General features: G+C 29.7%; 1 protein-coding gene across 1 annotated transcript in view; it reads right to left on the reverse strand.

Moving 5' to 3' along the window:
* The window catches only part of LOC126735787 (vascular endothelial growth factor receptor 1-like), a 58113-nt gene that overhangs the window by 9764 nt on the left and 22789 nt on the right, over nucleotides 1-25560 (reverse strand). Inside the window, exons 11-17 of the mRNA XM_050439894.1 lie at nucleotides 11398-11539; nucleotides 11158-11334; nucleotides 10897-11046; nucleotides 10377-10501; nucleotides 4947-5106; nucleotides 4761-4864; nucleotides 3151-3301 (exon numbers count right to left, since the gene is read on the reverse strand). Of these exons, the coding sequence (XP_050295851.1) occupies nucleotides 3151-3301; nucleotides 4761-4864; nucleotides 4947-5106; nucleotides 10377-10501; nucleotides 10897-11046; nucleotides 11158-11334; nucleotides 11398-11539 (1009 nt within the window). The remainder of the gene's footprint in view (nucleotides 1-3150; nucleotides 3302-4760; nucleotides 4865-4946; nucleotides 5107-10376; nucleotides 10502-10896; nucleotides 11047-11157; nucleotides 11335-11397; nucleotides 11540-25560) is intronic.

Genomic DNA, 25560 nt, shown 5'->3' on the forward strand with positions numbered 1-25560 from the left:
GTTATGGCGGAAATAATAATTTTTATGCAATTTTTAAATATTAAAAAAAAAATATACAGGTTCCAATTTAAAGGAAGTTAATATCGCTCTTAACCATAAACCAATTATCCTAACCTAATAAAATGTTCGTATCCAGCGGTAATATCACGAGACCTTGTGTAATTTAAAATAAGTTTGTCAAAACAAAACCACAGATGTAAATAGCTCCGCACGTGCGGAGCTATTTACATCACTGACAAAACCAATACAGAAGCCCTTGAGACATTACGCCTAGAATTTCATAGTTTTATGAATGCAGATAGAGTAATAAAAAATTTTAATGGAAAGTATTTTTTTGAGCACAAAATAATGGAAAATAATAACTAACTAGAAAAACGTTAAAAATAGTAAAAAGAACAGTATTAACCTCCTATAAAAAATTGTCAGGGTGTAGTTACGGATTCAACACATACAGGGTGTTTTATTATTTAAAATAATGATAAGATGAGGCTTCTTTTTGGTATAGCAAAAAAATCTTAGAACATTGAAAGTTGTTTGAAATTTTTGTTTAAATTCAACATGTGTACAGAGGCAAGGGGGGTGTTTTGTATACAAACATATTCATCGATTTTCTATTATTAAGTTTACAAGCATTTTTTAAAGAGGAAAGGAAAAGGAAGCTATATAATAATGTTAATTTGGATTAAAAATAAAAATTAGAAATATATGTTATTCTAAAAGCAAAAATAACATCTTCAAAGCAAAAAAAAATTATTAACATACTTATTTCTAAAACCGCTTCTAAAAAATATTTGAAATGGCAACACCTCAGGCAAAAGCTGATGTCATCATGCGAAATGTCGTCTTGACAAACGGCTTTGCGTTTACATTTGGTATTTGTGAAGTTCTGTGTTTTTTCTTTAGTTTTTGGTTAAAAATGGATAAAGGTTGAATCATTTCAGTGTTTTTGTGAATTGTTACGATAGTAAAAACTTGTGTCTTTGTGCCGCACCATGGAAAAAGGGCGATTCAAGCCGATCTTTTCACAAGTAAATACCGATATCATTACATCATATCAAGGTAGAAAGGTCATCATAAACGTAGAATAATAAAAACTTATTAAGAAATCTGTAATTATTACAAAAAGTGTTTAATTTCCATAAAAATGCTTTTTATTAGATAGGCGTATTAGGTACCTATACTATAATGAAATTTGTTAAAAAAACGCATAAAGAGTTCATAAACGGTAATATTGTTTATAATTTAAAGCATAATCTATTATTAATAAATATTTATCATGTAAATGTTTTTTGACGATGTCACTGGTAAAGATTTCTTGTGTCGATGGAATCAACAATACGATAGCGGTGTTGCGATGTTGTTGCCTTTTTCTTAATTATACGTAATCTGCATTAATTTAAAAAATTCAGAGATTGGAGGGACACAAAGTCAATGGTCTCATAATATGTTTATTTTTTAAAAAACTATTACACGTGTTTCGCCCTGGCATCATAGATCGGTAAAGCTATTCGTTTAACATCACAAACATTTAAGTTAAAACAAAAAATAAATACATTAAAAAATATTGCTGACGTTCACATTATATCCAGTTTCAAAACTCTTTTTTAGAAAATAATCATATTCTGAGGCCATTGACTTTGTGTCCCTCCAATCTCCGAATTCTTATTATTAAGAGGTCTCTTTGAGAAAAATGGACTACTTTTTTGAATGCATTCATTTTACTTTGAATATTTACCTCTTGATAGAATATCTTATCATATATCATATTAAAGAAAATGCTTCTTTACTCATTTTATTAAAGAGGAACGGTATAGTATTATTTCGTGCCTGTCAAAATAAGTGACAAATTTTTATGATATTATAAAGTTTTTTTTGCCATTTCTACACAAGCATTTGGCATTATTGCATCAGAGATGTTGAAAGCAAACAAACTGACCATAGTTCCACGGCAATACCAATTCTAGCCTTTCAATGTTCTAAGAAAAAAATATTTAAAATCGTTACCTAGTTAATGAATAAAGCGAAAAAAAAGATAAAGTTCGATAATAATCGTTTGATTGCTCATACTCCTGCATTGACAGTCAATAAGAAAGTTATTGTTTTAAAAGTGCATGATTGTTTAAAACACGACCACCCTAGTTTTGCTGTATATGAAGTTGTACATAATTGTTCCGAATGAGTGATATAAGAAAATCTACCATTTAAAGACCCATTGCAGGAAAGAAAGGTACGACAAATAGAATTTCCAAAGCATAGAAGGTCAAGAAAAGGTCAAACCTTTTAATTATTATTTCACAGCTCTTTATCAGATGACAAAAATTATATATATTTTTTTAAATAACTTAATTATGTATTAAATCTATTTATTATTTATAATATTTTAACTTTCAATACCCTTGTCGTACCATTTTCAGTGTTTATTCTATGGGTAACAAGAAAAAAAAAAAGCTCATAAACCGACCCAAAACAGGAAAAAAGTCTGGGTGGTATTACCTGCACTCCGTAAAAAGAACTAATTTCCCAATGAAAACTACGGAAATCGTATACCTGTACCCCTTTTGCATACTTATTAAGGTTTTATTACTACTATATAACTATATTACTATTTATTATTATTATTACTCTACCAATTTGAAATTTGCAACTGCTAAATCATCAATATTTTCATATTTCTTTACGAAAAGTATCACTAGACATTAAAAGTAAATACGGATTTAAGGAATTACTGCCTTAAATCCGTAATAAAGTGTAACTTATGTGGAAAGGGTAGAGAACTGTTGCCTATGTCTAAGGATGTAAATATTAATTGTTTAACAATTTAAATATTATACATCAATTTAATTTTTTAGTGAAGATATGAGAGAGAGAGTAGTACGATTTTGCTTAATATTAACATAGCCCTTAGCCAGCCACTTTTTCAAAGTTATCCTGAAAAAAAAACGAATCGTTTGAGAAAGTTTCTTACGGAAAAATCAGTTTTAGGAATAAAAGTATTGTCTATAGAAAATAATGTTTCTTGATTTTTAATATATAAGATTTAAAAAATATTTTTTGAAAACTTTAAAGGTTGTTATAGTTTCAAAATAACAGTGTCTAACCTAGTGAAACTAGTAATGCGTAATGAAAAAAATAATTTACTATACAACTTACCAAATTTTAACCGCTCCTTCGGAAATTCAAAATCTTTTTTATACGGCAACAAATGTGCTTGATCGTCAAGTCCCAATTCCGGGTTAAGATGTTCCGGATTACCATTTTGAAAATTTTCCAGACCGTATTGCTTTAATTTTCTTTGAAGCTCCTAAAATTATATTATATTTTTTATTTAATGATTTATTTAATACGTAAGAAAATTACTTAAGTGTATGTATATTTCTTATCAAATTAACTTATTGTGAAGCCATGTTTTTAAACGCTGAAAAAAGTGTATTAGAATATTAAATCCTATAGAGGGAAAACCTTTAATTTTCCTTAAATTCCAAAAACTTGTTAAAATAATTTAATTTTTTTATGTTGTTAATTTTCTTTAAATTAAGATGCAAAAGTAATAACGCAGCCTAACAAATTTTATTAATCTTAATTCTATTTCAAAATAAAATAGTATTATTAGAGGTGTTTATACATATGTCGCAAATTTAACAGTTTCAGATCTTTTAAAAACAAAAGAAATATTTCAGAAAAAGATTGAAAACAACCTAATAATAACGAAAAGTGTAAGAGAACAAATATTAAGCTCAAAGTATGACTTAAATGTAAAAAAAATTATGCCAATAATAGATGTTTTAAGATAATAAGAGTATTTTATGGGCATAAACAATATTTCATAATATTTTTATTTAACTATTGCAGAAAGTATATAAAAATATAGGTTTTTTATTTACCTCAAAATTGATAATATTTTTTAAATTTAAATATGTGTGGTATATAGATTTGCTACAAATACTAAAAAAATTCAAATGGTTAAAAAAAATAAATAAATAAATCATCTCTCAAACTAGCTAAAATTATGACTCTTAATAGTCGAAATCGCACACGGTTCAAAATAAAACTTTTACTTTTATTTGACAATGGTCTTACACGCTGAGTTGTCAGCAAGTTTTCAATCGGTGAGTTAAGCTACTAATTAGTTAATATAATGATTGAATAATGATTCTTTGCAGTTAATATTATTATTATGATTAACGAATATTTCAAACCACTTGTTGGCGTCTTGTAATTTTATCAACTTGCAAAGTATTAAATAATAATTAATATTATTAAAATATTTAGTGAATTGTAATCTTATAATTACTTATAATCAATTCAGTGACTCTCGTACTTGAACGTAAAGTTTTCGGTTCTCGTGATCGACAGGACCAGAGTTAAGTGTTTGTTAAGAAAACAACGTTAATCTAGTAATACCAACCTTGAAGGTTAAGTTCAACGCCTAATTGAAGCTCATTATTGGATTCCCTCTTAAAAATTGCTTTAAGAATGGACTTGATATTTTTTTAAATATTTTATCGGAGGAACTAGTGAGCTATCCAAAGTAGTTCAGTGTTTAAGTTTATTTTAAATCAACCAGTCTTTATGCAAAAATGCTTGTAAATCTAAGAACTCCTGAAGTAAAAGACGCAATTTTAGAACTGATATTGAGAAAATACATAAAGGTCATAGGTTTCAACCACATTTATAACCATTTTGTATCAACTTTGAGACTTTCATTAGCTGTAGATGCAAGGATAAATTGCAAAAAACATTATTTTCAGTATTATACTCACCCTTTCCTTCTTGATTCTTATAATTATGTAAATAAGAGCAACTATGAAGAGAGTGAAGAAGGTACCAATCGCATAATAGTATGCTGTCAAAGATATAGGTTTCACTAAAAAAATATATTCATATATATCTAATAAAACTATATATAAATAAATCAAAAACAATTTTTATGATATGGTTTTCCTTACCTTTAAATAATAAATTCCCTGATGCAGAAATATGACCCACCGAGTTAGATATTTTGCATTCATAATATCCTTCATCCTGTAATGTAGTATTTTTAAAATGTAGAGCCATACTATTATTTTCAAATAATATACGATCCGATGGGCTGATTATGTGACCATCCTAGAAAAATTAATAGAGTAATTTTAATATGACTCCAGTTTCCAAAGTTAGTTGTATTCAAACCTTGTCAATGATAACAGATACACAGTGTATCCATTTAAACCAATGTTTATCGTTGAAGATACAGGTTAAAGCAAATAAAGAAAAAAATACTCACTTGGGACTTATTCACATTTAATAGTTCTTATTCACGAAATTTCTACAGTTTGTTGAAATACTAAACGTTTGGTTTTTGGAAAACCATCTTTAATATTTTTTATACAAATTGCAAATAAGTGTCGCGGACATTTATAGGCCTCTTATACTATTCTCTTAAACATAATTTTATTAAAAGGCCAGATTCTTGCACTTAAAGGTCTTAAAGTATTTGCAAATAATGTTATTTAATTATGTATGAGAAAAGGTTATATTAATTGATAACAATTTTGATATCAAGTTTAATTTACAATTTCCAAAATACTTATTTTATTTTTGAGATTGTTGATGGTATGTAAATACTAAAATTATTACCTATAGTAATATCCCCTATAATTCACTCTAAGCAAAATATTTTTTTTGCTCAATGATCTATGGATTAGATTAAAATTAAATTTTGATTTTTAAGTTTGCTATTTTTATAATTAATATATAGGTATAATATCAAAAATTAAAATGAGTTATATAATTTCCTAAAGGGACTATACCTTCTTATATTTGTATTCGTTCCAGAATATTTTAAAAAGCCATTTTTTTTATTCATTTTATTTTTATATTATAACAGGTTGACATTTTAGAAATTAAATTTTGCTGCAAACAGTTTTAGCCTCATTGATGTTATTATAACAAACCAATCATCAATCATAAAAAATCAGGTTCAGTAAGTAGTTCCGTCAGTCATTTCGGACCATAATATGGTATATACTGTTTTGGATTTTGCCAAGGGAGGTGATACTGTTAAATACATCCAGTATAGAAATTATAATAATATAAATCGCGATCAGTTTAACTTAGACGCAGAACAGCTACCATGGGATAATATATATTATACACAAGATATAGATAAAAAGATTGACATATTTAATAGGAATATATTATTTTTAATAAATAAACATGCTCCGCTATTATCCAAAAAGGTAAAAGAAAAACCGTTTACGCCGTGGATTACAAAGAAAATCAAATTTCTTATGAAAGAAAGAGATAGTCTCATCGTAGATATTTAAAATAAAAAACTGAAGCACACCTCCAGTACTAGGCAATTAAGGAATTTCACTAAGCATGCTGTTGCGAGGGAAAAAATCACCTATTTCAACACAATATCACAAAAGCATGGAAGAGAATTTTCGAATGCTGCAAGGAAATTAAGCCAGAGCAATTCTGGCTTACCAGACAAGTTTTTAAATACAACTGCTCTTAGGAACTATTTTTTAGGTTTAAATACTATAGCTGATACAACTTCAAATGAAAAACTTAATTTTTATAAAGCTAACAGGCATTTTAACACAATGTCTGACCTAAATTTTAAACAATTGGATGAGCCAACATTAATTAAAATCATTAAAACAATATATTGTAACGCAATAGGTGAAGACTCCATAGGCTTAAAAGATCTAGAAATGTACCTACCATATCTTACAAAACCATTATTAAATATTTGAAATAGCTGCTTATTAGAAAATTTTTATCCTACAATTTGGAAAAAAGCTATTTTGAAACCTCTAGCAAAGGTAGCTGATCCAAAAGGGTTTAAAGACCTTAGACCCATTAATATACTGCCTCTGGTATCCAAAATTTTAGAAAGGTTCGTGCACCAACAAATATGCAGCTTTGTTGATTTTTATAATATTATCCCGGACTGCCAATCGGGTTTTAGAAAGAACTTTAGCACTACCACGAGTCTAGTAGTAGTCTAGTACCTTCTTAATAACTGTAGGATAAATGAGGAAAAAAAGGAAATAACATGTCTTGGATTATTGGATTTTAGTAGAGCTTTAGATACTTTAAACCACGAAATGTTATTAGCAAAGCTTTATTATTTTGGTTTTTCGAATAACGCGATTGATTTTTAAGTCATATCTTAATAATAGAGCGAATTGCGTAGTAATAAACAAGGCTTCTACAACTGAAAAATCAAGTTATTATCCTGTATCTACCGGTGTTCCCCAGGGTTCTATTTTGGTGCCGTTGCTTTTTTCATTGTATGTTGCAGATATGAAATCCTGCATAAAGTACTCAATGTTACAACAATATGCTGACGATTCCCAGCTGTATACTTCATTTTCACGTGAAACTCTACCCATAATAGAAGAACAATTTAATAAGGATTTAAAAAATATAGATAACTTTTCCTGCGACCATAATTTGAAATTAAATTCGTCTAAATCATGTGTAATTTTTCTTGGTGGTGGAAAGAACGGCCTTAATGCAGCAACAACTTTAAATGCAAAGATTCGTAATGAGCAGCTACCGGTAGTACGAGAGGTCAAAAACTTAGGAGTATACCTTGATAGCGGTATCTCATTTCAAACACATATAAAGAATAAGCTCAAAATTGCATACATGCGCTTAAGAAAACTTTACGGCTTAAAAAATCATTTACCTCCTAAAACTAAATATTTTTTATGTAACACACCTGTTTTAACCTTATTTGATTATTGTAATGTGATATATTCGGATTCATTAACTGAAGACTCCGCTTACTCAATACAAAAACTTCAGAATTGTGGTATACGTTTTTCTTACAAAATTCCATTTAAAAGTCACATTTCTCCTTATTTAAACAATAACTTAATTCTAAATATGAAAAATCGTAGAAAATATCACATGTATTCTTTCGTGTATAAAGTTATAAAAACCGGGAGGTTATATTTACATTATATTTACCACATTATATTTAGCTAACAATTTTACAAATTTTCTTCATGAGCATAACAGTAAATTTATAAATTTATTTAAAATACGACAACATAGAACAGCAAATTTTCAAAAATCTTTTTGAAAAGGGGCCATTATATTTAGCTAACAATTTTACAAATTTTCTTCATGAGCATAACAGTAAATTTATAAATTTATTTAAAATACCACAACATAGAAGAGCAAATTTTCAAAAATCTTTTGTTTTTGTCGCCTCTCAACTTTGGAATAGACTTCCGGCTAATTGCAAAAGTTTTCCGTTTACTGCATTTAGAAAATATATTCGAAATAAACTGCTTGATTCTCAAAAAACAATACTTAATCTATAATAAAAATTAAAAGAGCTGAGCCGCTCGATCTTCTATTGCCGTCTAGTTATTATTGTTATAAATATTAATTAATTTACCTTTCCTGCACATCTAGAACCCCCGCCTGCTTCGCCTCACTTAAATATGATACTCAACACATGCATGTCTCGATTAATTAAGACAATCTTTTTTTTTTACTTTTAAGGTTTTTGACGGGCTATCCCACACTATCTTATGATGAACCTGTGTAAACTCTCTATATTTCAACACACTCTATAATCGAGGCATGGTCCTATTTATCATGTATTTGGTAAGTTGTACAACATATGTATATTATTATGCTACAATTCTGTATATGATTATTTATTTACCTTCATGATGAATAAATTTGTTTTGAATTTGAATATATTAGGAATGAAAATGTACATAAAAAACGCTGAAAATAGTTTCTATAAAATGAAGGGGGAACAAAAACAAGAATATTATCTCAGCTTTGTCTACAACTTCTTGGACAGAGTGACATACATGCCAAAAATCTTGAAGCTCTTGAAAAATGCTACTACCATAAATGAAAAAATTTTTTTTGATTTTTTTTTAAATATTAAAATAGATGTTCACAAGCATGGCTTCCAATACACTCTTAAGAATGCTAAAATGTCAAATCTGTAGGTATTTTGTGTTTGTTTATTTGCTATAGTTTTTTTTTACCGAAAAAAAACGTTGTTTATAAATATTCGCATTTTATTATCACAGACTTTACTTTAAAAGTAACTGTACTAATGTTATTATTTTACCCACAGTTGACTTTCGGTTCAGTTTAAATGAAAAGCAGCACTTCTTATCTTTAACAATGGAGAACAGGATAGCTTAACGTGAAGACATTATTTTCATTTATGTTTTCCAGACTGAATGTTTCTTAAGAAGAGCCTTTTAACGAAATGCATCCAGGTCAAAATGTAAATCCGGAGTAGTAGTAATCACCAGCTAGCAGCCAAATTTGAAGAAACTGGTTCTGGCACGAATAAAAACAGAAATTAACCGAGGTTAGTCGACGAAACAGTGCAAATTAGAATTTTGGGTCAGTTTTCAATGAATTCAAAATTATCAAATTCGTCATGCAGCTGTAGCAACTATATTATCTCGTAAATCAATTAAGTACCTTTTTCGTACTTAAATTACATGAGTTTGATCCCTATAAACTGAAAATACTGCAAGAACTTGGTGACAACGACCCGGACAGAACAATTCAGTTTTGTTCATTAATTACAGATAGATAATTTGCTTTAGCGATGAGTGTATCTTATATTTAAATGGGCATGCTAATAAGCAAAAGTCGTTACTAAATTGACGAGAACTCACACGTATTTAGAGAAGAGCATACCCAGTACCCCAAAAAATTAATGTTTAGGCTCGTGTATTAGCAGATGGTACTATTGGTCCAATATTTATACCAGGAAATTTAAATGGCGACATGTACTACGCTTAAGTGCTACAGAGGTGTATCAAATCAGTAATAGTGCGGAAATTAGAAAATCAGAGGGATGTACACAGAAGCTTATTTTTAGAGGAACGCTTACTAGCATTCCAACAGGATGGAGCACCTCCTCATTATGTAGTTCTCGTTAGGCAATGGTTAGATGATCATTATCTTAACCAGTAGATTGGAAGAAGAGGTCCTATTAAATGGCCTTCTGTATCCCCGGACCTAACAGCTCTTGAATTTTTTTTATGGGATCACCTAAAGTCTATGGTTTTTACAATGCAACCTGAGTCACTAGAGCAACTCCAGCATAAAATAGTTTTTCTAGAGCTTCAAGATGATATATCACTCGACTTCCGTTTATATTTAAAATTTTAAGGATGCATCTGTTCAAGGGGTTGCAGATAAGGGTGAGATAATATGCTTATTTTTGTTCGCCATTTGTTTTATAGAACCTGTTTTCAGCGTTATTCAATTTTTTACTTCTAATATATAGCCATTTTAAGTTTTTTTAATTGTCACCTGTTATATGTTCTTGTAAAGAACATATAACAATTTATACCAGGTAAACTTTAAATTGTTTTAAAACTCACCTTATACCAAGTTACAATAGGCTTCGGTAAGCCGACTGCAAAGCAGTACAACTTAGTACTTTGAACCAAATCTATTAAAATATCTTCTTTTATATTTGTGCTTGTCCACTTTGGCTTCTGGCGTGCTAAAATTTAAAAAAGGTTTGTATTGCTGTAGTCAGACGAATGTTGATCTTTTTATTATTTAAATTGCTGAAATATTTCCATACAAAAAAAGACATATCCTATGGTTAGAACCTTTGGTGTGACACTCAAATCAAAAAACAGTTTTATCATTAACCAAAACTCCTTATTTTACTCTCGACGCGTGTTCAAAATAAAATTTTATATTTAAGATGTATTTTACTTAGATTGAATTAAATAGAATAAAAGGAATCTTTAAAGATTTATGTTAATAATTTTATTAAATATGCGAATAAGTATATCTTCTTCTGTTAAATAATTGAACATACAAGATAGAGATTTTATTTTTTTATGTATTATTACATATAATAAGAAATAAATCTAAAGAGTTTGTTACCTGCAACTTCCAAAGTAAAGTTTATGTACTCATAGTTATTATTTAAGGTTTTAATCCTGCAACTGTAGAGACCCGTGTCTGATTTTTTCGCCTTTTTTATAATTACCATCTTTTTCTTAGATAATGTGTCAACTTCCTCAGTTACAAGCTCTGAAATAAAAAATACATTTATAAACCTTTCACTGCGGATATTTCTTGTAGTTGAAGGCATGTAATAAGAACATAGGTACAGATTTTAAACAAACTTTATCTATATCTTACCTTTATTTAAAGTTGTATCATTGAAAAAAAGTTGAATATCGTTAGATCTTTTAGGAGATACTGAACACATAAATGAAAATGTTTCCTGTTCAGCAGCCAATACTTTTGTAGTTTTATTAACCTTACTTACATAGGTAGCATTTGTAATTTGAGTAATATCAAAGCCGTTCATCACATCTAAAAATATTTAAAATTAAAAAATCAGTGTTATATTTAATATTACAAAATTAAATGTCTTACCTGATATATGATATTCAAATGATAATTCAGAAGAACCTTCACTATTTTGGGCAAGGCAGTAAATTTTACCACCATGGGAGGTATCTATATTTACATAAGATTCGGCAAGGTACCGTTTAACGGTAAAGTAATGCCCTCGTATCTAACAATATAAATAAATATAATCTAATTGTACAAAAACTATAGATTAAAATGTACTAAAGAATAATAAATGTAACTCCAACAAGTAAGAAAATATTTAAACATATTATTTCATAAAAAGAAATAGTGGATCCTACATGATATTCCTAGGATTTAGAAATTTTGGTAGATATTTTCTCAAAAATTCAATTAATACTTTTGGAGTTTCACTTTACAGACCTAAGACTCCATAGCTAAAAATGAGAGATTATTTTATCTTAGAAAAATTATCTATTTAGACTAAGCATTTGTTAACTATTTTATGTTTATTTTACTACACTTCTTCAGAAAGTTGGCTCTTTGGAGAACACACCTAAAATATTTGGATAGATTTTTCGTTTCCGGTTTTACCGAGAGTAGACATCAACGTGAACAACTTAACACATTTTCTGGATAATGTCCCATATCTAAGTCAAATGATTTTTATTATTTTGAATTTTATATAAAAAATTACGTTTATTGTCTGGCAATCCAACCTGCCGTTACGGGGTATCAATAAGGAATTAAAAAAATAAAACGCAGTTGTAAATATAATATGACCGATTTCATTCATAAAATGCTTAGCGGCTTGTGTAATTTTGTATAATCATTATAGTAACATATTTTTAAATTTTGGGGCTGTTTCTAGGTGACGGCTCTGTGGGGTAGGAAGAAATAATTATTATTCCACCCGAGGATAAAAAAATTGTAGATTCCGCGCTCAAATTGTTGACCGAAAATCAACATATTTGGCACATCCGGATCCTCTGGCTTTGCACCAAATGGAATTCATTTGTAGAATAGAAATAAAGAGTGTTAAGGAACAAAGTGTATAAACAAAAACTACAAAATCATGTCAGATTGTTTATTTATATTTAAAATCTCTACTTCTATTTTCTGACGCAGCAAATACTTCAATCACTTTATTGTCAAAATCTGAAATATTTTGTACAAGTTTTTTTTCTATTGAAACCATAGCCAGAGTATTGAGTCTATCCTGAGCAATCGAACTTTTTAAAAAACACTTAATTTTTTTTAGAGTCGAAAAACATCTTTCACATTCACTAGTTGTCATTGGCGTAGTACAAATAATTTCTAATATTTTGTAGCTTTCAGAAAAACATTCTTTTAAATTATTTTTTATTACAAATAAAAAAAACGGAAGAATATCATTGCTGTCCCCATTACCACACATATCATTTCTATTGTATATAACCGTAAGTTCAGACTTTAATTTTTCACTATTAAGAAATGGATAAGCTCTAATTGTCTCTTCAAAAATGTCTTGAGGAAAAATTATTTTGTAGCATTGAAACATATATGAAAAAAAAAGTGAAGCTGCTGCTAAATGTCCGGTAAATTTGAATCTATCTTTTATTTGGGAAATCAAAATGTCGCAGTATTCTTTTAAAATTGCTCTATCAGATTCAGGCAATTCAATACGTTGTCGTTTATGCATTTGTTCTTTATTTTCATTCTGAGCTTGTTGAAATAATAAGTCAATTTTATGATTTCGAATTTCCAGTATCTCCTTTTCAAAATGTTTTATACACTTATGGATAAATGCACTATCTGCATTTCTTGACTGAACTTCATTAAAAAAAATTTCGACTTCTGGACTAATATGATGAAGGGCTTCTAAAAAGAAATTAAAATCACAGAAATTTAAACTACGTATAAGTCCGTTAGCCGATGATATTGTTTTTCCATCATTACTCTCTTCTATAATTTTTTCCAAACATTCGAGTAACAACTCTCGGTTTACATATATAGAATTAATAGTTTGCGACTTAAAATCCCATCTTGTTGGAACTGCTCTAGGAAGCCTTTTGTTTGCAACATCATCTAAACTAGTTTGTCTCTTGGCTGACTGAGAAAAAAAGGTTGCAAAAGATTGAATATCGGCAAAAAATATCTTTAACTTTTTATGAGAAGACGCTGCCTTTTCCAAAATTAAATTGAACTGGTGGGCATAACAATGAATAAAATAAGCGTTAGGATATGTTTGCCTTATGATTGCCTGAACACTTCCAGTACCAGCGCTCATCATGGAAGCTCCATTATAGCTTTGGGCTATAAGTTTTTCAGCAGGTACTTTGAAATTATTTATTTCATTTAAAATAGCTTTAGACATATTTTCTGCATTATGGCCTTCTAAGTAAATATAGCCCCAAAATCTTTCATAAATTTTGTCTTCAAAAACATACCTAAAAATTATGACGAGTTGCTGTTGATTAGATGAGTCAGTCGTTTCGTCTACTTCTACTGCTAGAAAACTTGCCTTTTTTATTTGTTCTTGAATTTCACGTTTACACACGTCCAACATGGCATCCAACAATTCATTTTGAATCGTTTCTAAAGTTCCCTTGAAAACCGTACCTTCAATACCTAAATGCGCACTAAAAGCCGAATCTATCTCAGATGCAAAGTCAACTAAATCCCGAAAAATGCCTGGATGCTGAGAGTCAACTCGTTCATCATGACCGCGTAAGGCGAGTTCGAAGGCACCGCAAAACTTAATACAGGTTATAAGTCTACGTAAAATATGTCTATTTTTATCCACTTTTTCATTGTGCATTCTGATGCTGGTGACATAAGCACTGTCTAGTTGTTTCGGTATATCTACGTCGGATGGTAGGTTGAAATCCAACGAATGGTTTAGATGAGTAACACTGTTAGCATGTTTTGTGGCTCTCTCGTTTAAATGTCTTAAATCATTAACTCCACACTGAACCCAGCGCGAAGGCTTAAGATCACTGCTTAGTAAACATATAAAGCAAAAAAGTTTATTTGTTTCTGGACAACCACACAGCCATAAAAATCGATCGTACGTATTTTTCCGATTAAAATAACGATTAAATTCTCTTTTCTTGCAAACTACCGTTGATTTTATTTGTAAATCGGGCGTAGGACGACCTAACTTTTTAATTTCGACTTTTTCTTTAAAGGGCAGTGGCCTATTTTCTAAAATATATTTAACAGTATTCATTATTGATATTATTTATATTTAACATCAACAAATATATCCAACCGACACGACGACACGAGATCCGCAACGAAAATAAACAACTACTTGTATTTCAGACGCAGAGACCGCATCAAATGCACTACTCTGCCCGTTGTCATAGCCACCAACGACCTGGTCTGTGGAAGTAAAGTTTGGCTATAACCAACGTCAGCCATTATTTGCACTGTAGCATAAATACTCAAAATTACTTTCCGATAAATCTCGAGTGCACGCGGACGCAGCTGCCAGTTTAGGCTTGGATGGGAGGTTAATTATGTAGATTAGGAGGGGAGTTTAAGGCTACGGCTACAGTGCATCGACTCCGCGCGAACAAAATTCTTCGAGCGATTTGGTGCGAAGGCAACAACCACACTAAAATAACTGCACGTGGTTGTAGTAGAAGCGAATTAGCCGCAAAAGTTGTTAGTTATCGCTAAAAATTAAAACGGATGTCGTTTTTTCGAGTAAGTACGAGCGAACGGCAAGGATTCCGGCCTATTTTTCTTTGTATTTAGCATAAAATATTTAATATGGATTGTGAAATGCTATTTTTTTTGATAGAAAAATATTGTAGGACCAAAAATAAAAAGCACTCTCTATATAATATCTATATGTTTTTTAAGACTTTCAGATATTAAGACTTTCAGATTTCGGTCGATATAAAATCTTGAGTCGTATGCATCTCTATTTAAGGGATATCTTTAATAATCGTAATTCAAAATAATCATCCATTACTCTCAAAGAGACTTGAGTATATGACCAAAGGAGGGAAAAAGTAGACTCAAAGTCCAAGTCTCATAAATCAGCGTCTATTAAAGGTTACGCGTTTCGCCGCATTAGGGCATCATCAGACCTAAATAAAATTATCAAAATTAAATGATACGCAACACAATGCTAATTAACAAAGTATTTAATAAGTAATAATTAAGTATTAATGTAATTATTTAAGTATTTCGATACGTATGTCTTTTCTGTTAATTAGCGTTCTGTTTCGTATCATTTAATTTTGATAATTTTATTTAGGTCTGATGATGCCCTAATGCGGCGAAACGAGTAACCTTTAATAAACGCTGATTTATGAGACTTGAAGTTTGAGTTTACTTTTTCCCTCCTTTGGTTTAATAATCGTGCCAGGATTTTATATCGAACTTAAAAATATATAAGATAATGTGACATTAACGCTATTGTCAAATTTTGACTGTAATAAACAGAAATCTGCTAATTTATTTTTTATTTTATAGTACAATTGTTTCTTAAATTTAAATATTTGTTAAATCATATTTATAATTTTTTTTTACTTACAGATTGAACAAACATTAAAAAGTGGACAAATATTCCCTGGTGACTCAATAAGATTTTTCCTCGGCCATATCTCGGGAATCGTTCGTACTATGACTTAAGGGTGAAAAATTTTTTTACTTGTAGTTTTAGGAAATTTACTGTACCTTCCCCTTCAAGATCCAATAATCTTATTTTCCCAATATTTGAGGTTAGGAATGAGATTTTACAAAACAATTTTTAGTGACTTTTTTGGATGGTAATTGGCTACTTTTTCATAAAGTAAAAGTCATCTCATTCTATTGATTTTTTTTAGAATTTTGGGTCATATTGTCAAAGCTAGCTTTCTGAAAGAGAAGGATTCGAATAAATTAACTATATTTTTGTCGATTTATATTGCCCAAGGATTGTTTTTTCAACGATACAATATTGTTAAAATCAGTCAAACCGTTAAGAACTTAAATCAGGTTATTGCAAAAACAATTAAAATCCTACCACCAACTTTATTTTTAAAATACCTGAATTTTTACAAAAATTGTAGATAAACTGGTTATTTAAAAAAAAAATTAAGTTGCGAAATTTAAAGAAAATAAAAATTTAAGATGGCCGTTACGCCCTCTGGTGGTCATGTTTAGAACTTGGAAATATTTTCCAGCGATTCTTTATGACTGATTTATTACCTAATAATTTTTTTTACCCCTAAGTCTATACGCCAAACGGTTCTTGAGATATGGCCGAGGGACAGTCTTACTGGGTCACCCGGTACAAAAAAAATAGCTCGTTTACTTAACACACTATATACAGAGTGTCTGGTAAATACTAGTAAATATTTTAACAGCAAATTCCTTTTGAAAAAAAATTAGGTCAAGTCAAATTTTTCAGAAATTCAATGACAACCAAGATACAGACGGTGTGATAAACTTTGTATGTAATTTTTTTTGAATGTTGGCCATAAATTTAGCGTTTATTGTTCGTTTGGAATATGCTTTTCTTTTTATATAAAAAATCTTAAATTCTTTAATTTTTAATTTAAAATATGTTTTGCGCAAACAGTTTTGCTTAATAGGGTATTTTTTAAAAAATACGAGATTTTCGAGATTTTTACATTTTACAAGTTTTCAATGCACTCAACAAAAATGGCATTCATTCAACTATTTAAATAGCTTTATTACACTTCGAATGAATGATGAGATACAAGAAATAAATTAAAAATTAAAATTATAAATATTTGTCAAATTTTTTGTAAATGATACATCGCTATTTGTCTCAATACATCTTAAAATTCTGCAACTGAAAAATCGCCGAATCTTCAGCAGCAGTTGATATTTTTACTCTTGTAATTATTGTATTTTCGTAAATATTTAATTTTATATATCCCTAAAATATGCAATAAGCACAAATCCAATGGGTTAAATTTACGTGTCTTATTATGTGATTTTCATTCTTCATACCCATTTATCAAAGTAACTGAAAAGAACATAAACCCTGGGAGTGTCACTGACATTTAAAATAATTCATCACGTCAAGCACAGTCTACTTAACAAATATTTTTGACTTGAAGTAGGAACATTTTAAAACCAATTTTATTTTGATCGTATTGAAAACTTTAAATGAAAATATCTTGAAATGGGTTAATCATAGCGAGATTTTTGAAGTAGATTCAAAACTGTTTGCACAATGGATCTTTCAAATAAAAAAATTAATTATGCTAAGCCTAAAAAAGATAGAGAATTAAAAAAAAATTAAAATATTATTGCTGGTGCCTTATATGATATAATTTAAAAAAATTTAATTTTACAATTTGCCATATGAAACAAAAAACATTGTCCAAATTTTGTTAAAAACGAAGAATAAATGCTAAATTTATGACCAAAATTAAAAAAAAAATACATTCAGTTTATGACTCTGTATCTTGGTTGTCTTTGACTTTCAAACTAGGAAAATTTAATTAACCCCTTTTTTTCAATAGAAATCTGCTGTGAAAATATTTACCATTATTTATAAAACATAACCCTGTATATAAAATATGTAGGTATGGCTTATATGTTAATATATTGTTGAGGTATGGCACCTAGTTCACTATTAAAATATCTTTTAAAAGTTTCTCGTACATCATATGATTTCTTAGTAGATATATTGTTTCCACGCGTTTTGCAGTTATCTTGGCGAGAATGTGAGAGCTTAGATTGGCCGATACCTTCTCTGTCTATAATAATATCATATAAAAGCAAATGGTTTTCACAATTAAATCGACTTTATCAGGATGACATTTTATTGGTTTGTTTAGTAGCCTTTAATTTGATGAAATTATTGAGCTTTCTATAAATCTGCGGCATCGTGACAGTATATAGTTAAATATTTCTTTTTTAAGTAATAGGTTTTGCTTAGAAAATGATTACAATAAATATGACTTTAACAGGCACGCATTATCTCCAAATAAAACACAAGGTAGCATCAAATCAGAATTTGAAAGTTTCTTTTCTTCTGGTAATAAAAATCTGGTCTATAACTGCTGCCATAATATTAAAGATGCAAAAGTTCCACCATCGATTTGCTTTCCATAATCGCCCACAGCAATGCAGAAAAATTTATAATTTGCATCGGCTACTCCTTGTAGCACTACAGAAAAGTATTGTTTGTAATTATAAACTAGATTACCTGACTTTTTTGGACAGTTAATACGATTGTGATCCATTAATACAACCGATGCAATTTAGAAAAACTTTAGAGGCGATGATAAGTGCTGTTGTAATTTATTCCATATAGCTATACAGATTTCGTATATTATTTTTTTTATCGTACTATGAGACAGTCAAATATAATAAGCTAGAAAATAAAATTCAAATTCACTTTCATAATGTCTATATAATGCAACTTTTAAATAACAAATAGCACCCATTATTTTTGTATGTTTGTTCTTTTTTATTTCCTTCAACTGAAGGTCAAAGCGGAAAGAACTTCGCGACACATTTCATCAGGAATATTAGAAAATTGTGAAACAAAATCAATCCGGTGCCGGTGCTACACTAATCTACCAAGATCTGGCACCAAAGCTTATATAATGGAAAATCCGGCATCGTAAGAAGTAGGTTACATTGTAGCAGTTTATATCAGAGACTACCAAGTATCACTTAAATTTACGTTGTCTTAGTTAGTAGATATAATAAAATATAAGTACATAGGTGCCTACCTTAATGTTACTGTTATCTTTTCAGATGAAAATTACATTCTCTAAGGTGAAATTGTCTTGTTATTTTCTCTTCTACTGCGCTCAATACATAAGAGTGTGTAATCGTAAGTCATCCGGTAATCCTTAAAAAAATGTCGTGACTGGTTCTTTAATTTTTCAAAAAGTTGAAAATATTCGTTTTAGTGGTGGTGTTCAAATATTTCGTTTACTCATATCTTTTTTGGTCCAAAAAGGGACAGCAAAAATCTTTCACTTAAATAGAACTCTTCTTCAGCATTCATGTTGTTTTTTTTTACCCGACTAGAACCGTATTCGCACCGATACCGGATTGTACAATCGAGCCTAAGAAATTCCTTTTAAATTGCGCGAAAATAGATGAAATAGAAACCATTTAAGTCTGGTTCATAAATTGTATTATTAAATTGTAATAAGTAAGCTGTAAGAAGTAAGACGCAACAAATGGTTCAATTTCCTACGTTATACTTTTTACGTAAATGATCGCCAATATAACCATTCAAAAGGGTAAGCTAGTAGAATAAAGAATAAATATTGATATTGACAGCTGAGCTGACAATTAATTTTTGTTTGATATATAACAGAGATTTCAGTGAGAAATATTCAGAAAGAGAGACAGCATGAATTTTGCTACGTTTTTTACTTCTTACGTGTTTAATTTATGAATTCGCACGATCCCTACTGCATAAACAAAAATTGTTCGCGGAAAGTCGTTTACAATGTTACCGAAAATTGGTTAAAGTGAAAGTATTTCTTATTCGATTCCACTTAGACCTATTTAGTTTTTTGATCCGCTACAAATTGCATTTTGTGGTTTGTTATTATTGGCTTCCCTCCTGTTCAGCTGGAGCTGTCCAGCTGTTCAGGCTGGCTTCCATCTAGGTTAGGAACTTTCACGTGGTTCCGGTTTTACCAAAGATAATTATTTATGTGCCTATTTATTTTTACGCTTGCTTCTATCGATTTTGTCGAATTTAATAGATGTGTGAAGCTAGCCTCCAACGCAACGATATTTAGCGACCAAATCGAGAACGCAGCATATGTCCGTTGCCAGCAACCTATTTATAGTCCGCGCTCGCTGTTATTCAATCGATATAATGCACGTATTTCATAAAATTCCCAACAGATTTTAATAATTTTTTTAACCATCTAAAATCGATTTCCACATTTTTTAACTATTATATAGAAAAAAGTTTTATTCAAATCCTTTGGGAGTTATAGCCCTTTATAATTTATGGCATCTAACAATTCAACCATTTTTTACCAAAAAACTTTTATTTGTAGAAGTTTCCAACTATCTTAAATCGATTTAAATATTTATTACTAATGATAGAAAAAAAAATATTTAAATATTTTGGGAGTTTAACATTTAACTTTTTTTATAACAAAGTGAGGTTGGTTTGTTTTGTTTATGTTTATGTTGGAGCTTATCCAATCTATTTTGCAAACATTCGTTTTTAATTTACAAACTAAAATTTCGACATGATTTTATTGCTGTAAGCTTAGAACACAAACTTAATAAATATATCTGGACTGCTAATTCAATAAAAAGTAAATGACCACTACTAGAGGGCCGCCATTTTGCGTGATTGTGTCCTTTCGATGTTGGTCACTCTGACAAATTTTAGTTGTGCCAGTTGTAGAGAAACAATTCAATTGCGGAGATACCTGATAAAACTTGGATTTAAGCTTAAGATGGTTAACAAAAGAGCTGCTGTAATGGAATTGTCAGCTGGTGTATAGAATATTTGAAGAAAATTAAAAAATTTTGGGAGGAAGAAAGATCCATATATTATTTAGCCGAAACATGGTATGATACATTTATGATTGATGTATGATTTCCATTCTCTGGGAAAAAGTCGTTATTGCCCTAGTAAAAAAAACATATTTTCATTAATTAAACAAGTTTAAAGTTTTGTTTTTTTCAGCTTACTGCCCCTGTTTGTCCTTCAGCGACAGTATATATAATGTAATGCTTTAGTATCCATATGTTGATGTGCGATATGAAGTTGGAATCCATAGCGGCAACAGAGAAACTGTTTCCTTTCTTAATGGAAGAAACTGCTAAAGAACAAAGGCAAAAAAATTGAATTTAGAAAATGGTATTAACTCTTTGGACCAGATTCAAATGAGTGGTTAAATTTATAAAAGTATTTGGTATCCTCACTGTAGTTTAAGGATCCAGTATACTTATAAATGTAGTGTTTTGTATAAGCTTTTTAGTTTTTAGTATAAGCATTTATTTTTGTTAATTTTCATCTAATCTCTCCTAATATGCACAATAACTAAATATGAGGCAAACAAATTAATAAATATTACATTTAGGATGTAAAGTTTGTATTTTTTTTATAAGTAAAACTTGTGTCTTTTACACGCATAAGATATAGACAGCTAGATGATTTTTAATGTAAAAGTTTATTTTAAAAAATATACTTCCACTTTTCTGACTACATAATTACTTTTTATTAAAAGAAGTTGGTACTAAATATAGAGATGGGGGTTTTCATGAGTGAAATATTATAATAATATATCATAATATGTATGTATTAATTTAAAAAAAAACAATAATAAAGGACATTGAATATGGCAGCCAAAATCCCCATTAATAATCACCACCAAGTAAAAATAAATCTCAACATTCTCTCATCACTTGTTATAAACACCCCACTGACGGCGCTAAAAACTAAACTTATAAACGTATTAAATTAAAATTTTTGGTTAAACTCATTTTACGTACTTAAATCTTATAGTTAAATTAATTATTATCTTGCTTTCAACTATCTTCAATTTCTAACTTAATAAAACTAAACCCAAAAATCCCGAATAATAAAGTCTTAAATACAAATACATTTTAAGGCCAGACCTGTGCAACTTTTCACGCTTGAGTGGCTGTGACTGAGGTCAGACGTCTAACAAAATAGTACGTGGGCGCATGTAGTCAAATTTTACGAATCAAATGTATAAATTCTCAAAAAATGCTTAAAACATTTATTTATTTAATGGAATGATTAAATATCGCTTAGAATATTACTTTATGACTCTTTTCACATAAAATTTTGCGATTTAAACATGCATGTCATGTGACAATACAAGCAACACCGGCACACGGACTATTCACGGCACATCAAAGATTCTAATAGATCTCTGAACTGAACTATACTAGGTGATTCATTAAAGGTGTGATGAGGTGGCATATTTCAGAATCTGTATAATATGTAACATAAACGTACATGGATGTAGCCAGATTTTCTAATTATTATTCTTTTATAGTACTGAACATAATTAATTGTATAACTAGCAAGAATATTGGTGTTTTTTCATTGACATAATATTTAATTAAAATGCTTTTGAATTACCACCTACGATACCTTAGGAAGTTTTATTAATCCAATAAAATAATTTATTCACATATTTTTTTTTATTGGATTAATAAAACTGCACCCAGAACCGAAAGCAAATCGGGAAAACCCATAATAAAACATATAGTTCCTCTATCTATCGGAGAATGAATGAAACAAAACAGCTTCTGTAATGTACGGCAAATCGATGACGTGCCGCGCCATCTTTCGATCGAGCGGACAACTTAAAGCAACTGACACGTTCCATTCACTTTCATTTCTAAAGGGGGATGTTCTGTGGAGGATATGTTACGATTATGTTAAAAATAGAAAATAGAAAGTTACATACATATTGTATAGCTAAGAATTTGAGATAGTTGCGTTAGATCTGTGATTTTTCTTGTACTTTCGTTATAACGAATTTCGTTAAAATTTATGAAAGAAAGTAATCCTCACCTAAAATGAGACCAAGTTTCAATTAACTTGGAATAGATGCATGCACTTTAAAATATTTGTTTTATTATTCTGATAATCTTGAATTTTATAAATCTAAACTTAAACTTGAATCTTATAAATTCTAATATCATGAAAATGATGCTCTTCATTTAAATCTTTGCTTGTATTTACTTAACAAATTCAGTTAAAAACACTTTTATTTTCTTTCTATTTTTACTATGATGACTCTTACTTTCTTTCCATGTACAATGTTTCCACATTAATAGGTACAACCATCTATAATAATCAAAATATAGATGATTTTATGAAAGTTTGTAATTAGCAAGGGTTTATATAGTAAAAATGTATTATTCTATCATAAACAACACAGACAATTCACAATAATTCGGTTTTGAGAAACAGTAAACCAAATACCTTTAAATAAAAATGGTGATACATTATGAACCCCAAGAAAAGATAATGATAAAGGTTTAATGCATAATCCAGTAAAACCTTGCCAAAGTTATCGAAAATACCGGCCGGTAACGGGAGTGACGGGCAAATCAAGTATATAGAAGAAAGGAATCAACAGCCCAACAGTATGTTCATTTTTATTATTCTTTTCCTCTCATAAATTTATTGCTCTCACCCCCACACTTAGATATAGGACATTATACATAAAAGTATTTAGATTCTGTAGAATCAAGGATATAATAATATATAAAGGGTATTCCTTTTGAAATAATGAAGTTCAAATTAACTTTCGGCGTAATCAAAAATAAAACCAACTAGAAATCAAAATATATTGGCTAAGCGCTTTCGGTTTTACAAATAAACCATCATTAGAGCAGCCTTGTCAAAAGATATAGAGAATAAAGCCAAAACGGTCGGGACATTTACAATATATATTGAAAGCGCTTAGCCAATATATTTTGATTTTTCACCGAAATACACCTAGTTGGTTTTATTTCGTCCTGACGGTGTACATCCTGCTTTTCAAAATTATCGAAAACGCCAGAACTGTCAAAATTTTTTAGTTGTGTAATTTAATGACTTTAATGACTCTTATGTTACAAAATTTTATTTTTTTTTATTCATAGTTTTTTTACAATCCATAGATGTAGTTCCCAGAGAACCATCCTATATGGTAGGTGTAGGTGACACTAACACCATTGATTTGCAATTGAATTTTAGAACTTTGGTTGGATCTTATACAGGGTGTCTGTAAAAGGTTGAAAAATTTCGAAACTGGTTACTGGTTTTTTAGTTTGAGAAACAAGAATCCGTTTTTTATATGGCCAAACTTCTAGAGGGCGCTTGCACTACTTCGGTAAAAAACTTATCATAAGTTTTTTGTGCTACTCTGTATATAATAATTTACTGATTATTATGTATATTTTCTTGTATTTCTGCTATAAAAAAGGTTCACCTGTCAGAAGTCTAAAGAAAGTTTTTGAGTTATTTGTCTTTAAAATTTCAAATGCGTTATGTGTACCATGATGATAAAACATTTTTATAACATAATAATCGACCTATGCTTTGGGTAATATCTGATTCTATGTGTTGTCGTAATTTAGAATAATATTAATAATAATATCATAGATATTAATATTAAAATCATAAAGTATACGTTTGTTGAATCTTCTGATATGCATTTAATATACGGATTGGGAAGATATAATGCTTTAAAAGCACGCAGATCATACCCTGACAGATTTCCTAACATATACCTAATTGAAAGGTTTACTAACGTTTCGATCTGCAGTTACGAGAAACTGGAAAAAAATGCTTATGGCCTTATTTTGAGTCAAGTTTTCAGTAGTAAAGTCGGTTTGGATTTTAGGTAGGATTTTAGGTATCCATATATGACATAGCAGAGCTCCCAGAACTATATGTATAACTGAAGTTAAAGAAAATGTTTTAGATGCTGTCGTTAAAAATCCTACAGTTGGCGTTAGGAAGGTAGCTCGAAAATGTTAAGTTTCCCAATGTACAGTGAATACAATTTTTCAAGAGTAATTGCTCCATCCATACCACTTGCAAAAAGTATATGGTTTAATCGCGAATGATTACCCCGCGAGGGTGGAATTTTGTACGTGGCTCTTAAGGAAGCTTAACTACGACAATGGATTTACTTCGTTAATATTTTTTTCAGACGAAGAAAGATTTCGAAGGGATGAGCCGATTAACTCGCATAATCTTCATATTTATGCAGACAAAAATCAGGCAGGAATAATTGCACAATATTTAATAGGACCCGCTGAGTTACCACCTAGACGAAATGGGCAAACGACGCGTTTACGTTACGACAGTGGAAACTGAAGGTGATCTTCGATAAAATATTTTCCACCATAATAGTACATGAAAAATAACATCTAAATGCCTTGAAGGGTGCAGCAAGGATTAGTTCGTCCAGCTCGAGAGTGTAACTGGCAAGGTACTGCTCACTTTGAGCATTTTTTGTAGTTAGTATTTTCTTTTATTAGTTTTGTTACGATCCTCATTTATTATTGTTAGAAACCATAGCAACACTACTCAGATATTATCCCAAGCGAGTTGGTTATTATATTATACATATGTTTTATCATCATGGTAGAAATAATGTATTCAAACTTTTAATAACAAATGAAATATCTAATAACTTTAGACATTTCTAACAAGTGGACCTTTTTTGTTGTGGAAAAACGAAAAAATAAGATTTTCCTGTCAGTTGTTTTACCGAAATAGTGCTGTAACTGACG

Source organism: Anthonomus grandis, chromosome 4 (assembly GCF_022605725.1).
Source record: "Anthonomus grandis grandis chromosome 4, icAntGran1.3, whole genome shotgun sequence".
Classification (NCBI taxonomy): Eukaryota; Metazoa; Arthropoda; class Insecta; order Coleoptera; family Curculionidae; genus Anthonomus; species Anthonomus grandis.